General features: G+C 48.3%; 1 protein-coding gene across 4 annotated transcripts in view; it reads left to right on the forward strand.

Annotated features, from left to right (window-relative positions):
• The window catches only part of cpm (carboxypeptidase M), a 52,374-nt gene that overhangs the window by 3,144 nt on the left and 43,230 nt on the right, over window positions 1–6,000 (forward strand). For 3 of the 4 annotated variants that reach the window (XM_058417387.1, XM_058417389.1, XM_058417386.1), the window contains exon 3: window positions 652–872. In XM_058417387.1, coding sequence (XP_058273370.1) covers window positions 705–872 — 168 coding nt within the window. In that variant the 5' untranslated portion in view covers window positions 652–704. Of the gene's footprint in view, window positions 1–651; window positions 873–6,000 lie in introns of those variants that run through there. The other variant, XM_058417390.1, reaches the window with a different exon arrangement.

Here is a 6,000-nt window from a genome sequence, read left to right on the forward strand (position 1 = left end):
ATTTTGTGGGATGCCGTGGCTTTTTGTTACGAAAGCTCATCGCAAAGTTGTAATTACGGCATTCTGCTGGCGTTCATGTACATTCACCTCCTTTTTTTTTTCAAACAGGACCCGAGGCCAGGATAAGCACACATAAGCACTTTAACACAGCTGTCAATATGGAGTACAATGTATTTTTCCACAATTCTGTTCATTACATTACATTATTTCTTTGATTTTTTTTCCTATTTGATTTTTGTCTCCTTCAGTATCTGAGCATGGATCTTCTTTTTTTATTGAATACTATTTATGAGTGACAGCTCTCAGCTATCTAAACTGGCACTAAGCTAAACAGAATCCAAGGTAAAGATTCAGGTACTGACACTGAACACATGCCGCCTTCTGAATTATTCTACAGCTTTTTTCTTCAATCTTTCATACTGAAGAAATCTTTCCAAATTCCTGCTTCAGACGGTTAAAAATCCCATGCCAGAACTGCAAGAGAACAATTGTTGGGTCCTTAATTAAAGGCTTGAACTTCTCAGTTTGGTGCTTTTTTTGGATTGTCCAAGTCACTTTAAATAGTTTCTACCAAATGAATGTAAAACTGGTTTAAAAAGTGACCGATGGTTCTTTTAAACTTGTCCACTGACTGTTTTTCTTGGAGTGTAGTTTTGGAGGTAGACAGATACAGTCGAGAGTGAAGGTGAAGAAGGAGAGAGCAGATGCCATGCTGCTGTCGACGCTGTTCTGGTTTTCTCTTGCGGTGCCACTGGGCCAAACTCTGGAGTTTCAATACCACAACACAGCTCAGATGGAGCAATATCTACACGAAATCAGCAAAAACTACTCCAGCATCACACACCTGCACAGCATCGGCCAGTCTGTTGAAGGTAAGTACTCACTCACTCACTCACACACTCACACACTCACTCACACACTCACTCACACACTCACTCACACACTCACTCACACACTCACACACTCACTCACACACTCACTCACACACTCACTCACACACTCACTCACACACTCACTCACACACTCACTCACTCACTCACACACTCACTCACACACTCACTCACTCACTCACTCACACACTCACTCACACACTCACTCACTCACTCACACACTCACTCACACACTCACTCACACACTCACACACTCACTCACACACTCACTCACTCACACACTCACTCACTCACTCACTCACTCACACACTCACTCACTCACTCACACACTCACTCACACACTCACTCACACACTCACTCACACACTCACACACTCACTCACTCACTCACTCACTCACTCACACACTCACTCACTCACACACTCACTCACACACTCACTCACACACTCACACACTCACTCACTCACTCACTCACACACTCACTCACACACTCACACACTCACTCACTCACACACTCACTCACTCACTCACTCACTCACACACTCACTCACTCACTCACTCACACACTCACACACTCACTCACTCACTCACACACTCACTCACTCACTCACTCACACACTCACTCACACACTCACTCACACACTCACACACTCACTCACACACTCACTCACACACTCACTCACACACTCACTCACACACTCACTCACACACTCACACACTCACTCACTCACTCACTCACACACTCACACACTCACTCACTCACACACTCACTCACTCACTCACTCACTCACTCACACACTCACACACTCACTCACACACTCACTCACTCACTCACACACTCACTCACACACTCACACACTCACACACTCACTCACACACTCACTCACACACTCACTCACACACTCACACACTCACACACTCACACACTCACACACTCACACACTCACTCACTCACACACTCACTCACTCACTCACTCACTCACTCACTCACTCACTCACACACTCGCTCACTCACTCACTCACTCACACACTCACACACTCACTCACACACTCACTCACACACTCACTCACTCACTCACACACTCACTCACTCACTCACTCACTCACACACTCGCTCACAAACTCACTCACTCACTCACTCACACACTCACTCACTCACTCACTCACTCACTCACTCACTCACACTCACTCACTCACTCACTCACACACTCACTCACACACTCACTCACTCACTCACACACTCGCTCACAAACTCACTCACACACTCACTCACACACTCACTCACTCACTCACTCACTCACTCACACACTCACTCACTCACTCACACACTCACTCACACACTCACTCACTCACTCACACACTCACACACTCGCTCACAAACTCACTCACACACTCACTCACACACTCACTCACACACTCACTCACACACTCACACACTCACTCACACACTCACTCACTCACTCACACACTCACTCACACACTCACTCACACACTCACACACTCACTCACACACTCACTCACACACTCACACACTCACTCACACACTCACTCACACACTCACACACTCACTCACACACTCACTCACTCACACACTCACTCACACACTCACTCACTCACTCACTCACTCACTCACACACTCACTCACACACTCACTCACTCACACACTCACTCACACACTCACACACTCACTCACACACTCACTCACACACTCACACACTCACTCACACACTCACTCACTCACACACTCACTCACACACTCACACACTCACTCACACACTCACTCACACACTCACTCACTCACTCACTCACTCACTCACTCACACACTCACTCACTCACTCACTCACACACTCACTCACTCACTCACTCACACACTCACTCACACACTCACACACTCACTCACACACTCACTCACTCACTCACACACTCACTCACTCACACACTCACTCACACACTCACTCACTCACTCACTCACTCACTCACACACTCACTCACTCACTCACTCACACACTCACTCACACACTCACACACTCGCTCACAAACTCACTCACACACTCACTCACACACACACTCACTCACTCACTCACACACTCACACACTCACTCACACACTCGCTCACAAACTCACTCACACACTCACTCACACACTCACTCACTCACTCACACACTCACTCACTCACTCACTCACTCACTCACACACTCACTCACACACTCACTCACACACTCACACACTCACACACTCACTCACTCACTCACTCACTCACACACTCACACACTCACTCACACACTCACTCACACACTCACTCACTCACTCACTCACACTCACTCACTCACACACTCACTCACTCACTCACTCACTCACTCACACACTCACTCACACACTCACTCACTCACTCACACACTCACTCACACACTCACTCACTCACTCACTCACACACTCACTCACACACTCACTCACACACTCACTCACTCACTCACACACTCACTCACACACTCACTCACTCACTCACACACTCACTCACACACTCACTCACTCACTCACACACTCACTCACTCACTCACACACTCACTCACACACTCACTCACACACTCACTCACTCACTCACACACTCACTCACACACTCACTCACTCACTCACACACTCACACTCAACACACTCACTCACTCACTCACTCACTCACACACTCACACACTCGCTCACAAACTCACTCACACACTCACTCACACACTCACTCACTCACACACTCACACTCACTCACTCACACACTCACTCACACACTCACTCACACACTCACACACTCACTCACACACTCACTCACACACTCACTCACACACTCACTCACACACTCACTCACTCACTCACTCACACACTCACTCACACACTCACTCACACACTCACTCACACACTCACACACTCACTCACTCACTCACACACTCACACACTCACTCACACACTCACTCACTCACTCACTCACACACTCACTCACTCACTCACTCACACACTCACTCACACACTCACTCACACACTCACACACTCACTCACACACTCACTCACACACTCACTCACACACTCACTCACTCACTCACACACTCACACACTCACTCACACACTCACACACTCACTCACACACTCACACACTCACTCACACACTCACTCACACACTCACTCACACACTCACTCACTCACTCACACACTCACACACTCACTCACTCACTCACTCACACACTCACTCACACACTCACTCACACACTCACTCACTCACTCACACACACTCACTCACTCACTCACACACTCACTCACACACTCACTCACTCACTCACACACTCACTCACTCACTCACTCACTCACTCACACACTCACTCACTCACTCACACTCACTCACTCACTCACACACTCACTCACTCACACACTCACTCACACACTCACTCACTCACTCACACACTCACTCACTCACACACTCACTCACACACTCACTCACTCACTCACTCACTCACTCACACACTCACTCACACACTCACTCACTCACTCACACACTCACTCACACACTCACTCACTCACACACACACTCACTCACTCACTCACACACTCACTCACACACTCACTCACTCACTCACACACTCACTCACTCACTCACACACTCACTCACTCACACACTCACTCACTCACTCACACACTCACTCACACACTCACTCACACACTCACTCACTCACTCACTCACTCACTCACTCACTCACTCACTCACTCACTCACACACTCACTCACACACTCACTCACTCACTCACACACTCGCTCACACACACTCACTCACTCACATACTCACTCACTCACTCACTCACTCACATACTCACTCACTCACTCACTCACTCACTCACTCACTCACACACTCACTCACACACTCACTCACACACTCACTCACACACTCACTCACTCACTCACTCACTCACACACTCACACACTCACTCACACACTCACTCACTCACTCACTCACTCACTCACTCACTCACTCACACACTCACTCACTCACTCACACACTCACTCACTCACTCACTCACTCACTCACTCACTCACTCACACACTCACTCACACACTCACACACTCACTCACACACTCACTCACTCACTCACTCACTCACTCACTCACTCACACACTCGCTCACAAACTCACTCACACACTCACTCACACACTCACTCACTCACACACTCACACACTCACACACTCACTCACTCACTCACTCACACACTCACTCACACACTCACTCACTCACACACTCACTCACACTCACTCACTCACACACTCACTCACACACTCACTCACACACTCACTCACTCACTCACTCACTCACTCACACACTCACTCACACACTCACACACTCACTCACACACTCACTCACACACTCACTCACTCACTCACACACTCACTCACTCACTCACACACTCACTCACACACTCACTCACACACTCACACACTCGCTCACAAACTCACTCACACACTCACTCACTCACTCACACACTCACTCACACACTCACTCACTCACTCACTCACTCACACACTCACACACTCTCTCACTAACTCACTCACACACTCACTCACACACTAACTCACTATTTCACACACTCACTCACACACTCACTAACTCACTCTTTCACACACTCATTCACTCACTCACACACTCACTCATACACTTACTCACTCACACACACACTCACTCATACACTCACTCACTCACACACTCACTCACTCACTCACTCACTCACTCACTCACTCACTCACACACTCGCTCACAAACTCACTCACACACTCACACACTCACTCACACACTCACTCACTCACTCACACACTCACACACTCACTCACTCACTCACACACTCACTCACTCACTCACTCACTCACACACTCACTCACTCACTCACACACTCACTCACACACTCACACACTCACACACTCACTCACTCACTCACACACTCAGTCACTCACTCACACACTCGCTCACAAACTCACTCACACACTCACTCACTCACTCACTCACTCACTCACACACTCACTCACTCACTCACTCACTCACTCACTCACTCACTCACTCACTCACTCACACACTCGCTCACAAACTCACTCA

This window comes from Hemibagrus wyckioides, linkage group LG19 (genome assembly GCF_019097595.1).
Source record: "Hemibagrus wyckioides isolate EC202008001 linkage group LG19, SWU_Hwy_1.0, whole genome shotgun sequence".
Lineage (NCBI taxonomy): Eukaryota > Metazoa > Chordata > Actinopteri > Siluriformes > Bagridae > Hemibagrus > Hemibagrus wyckioides.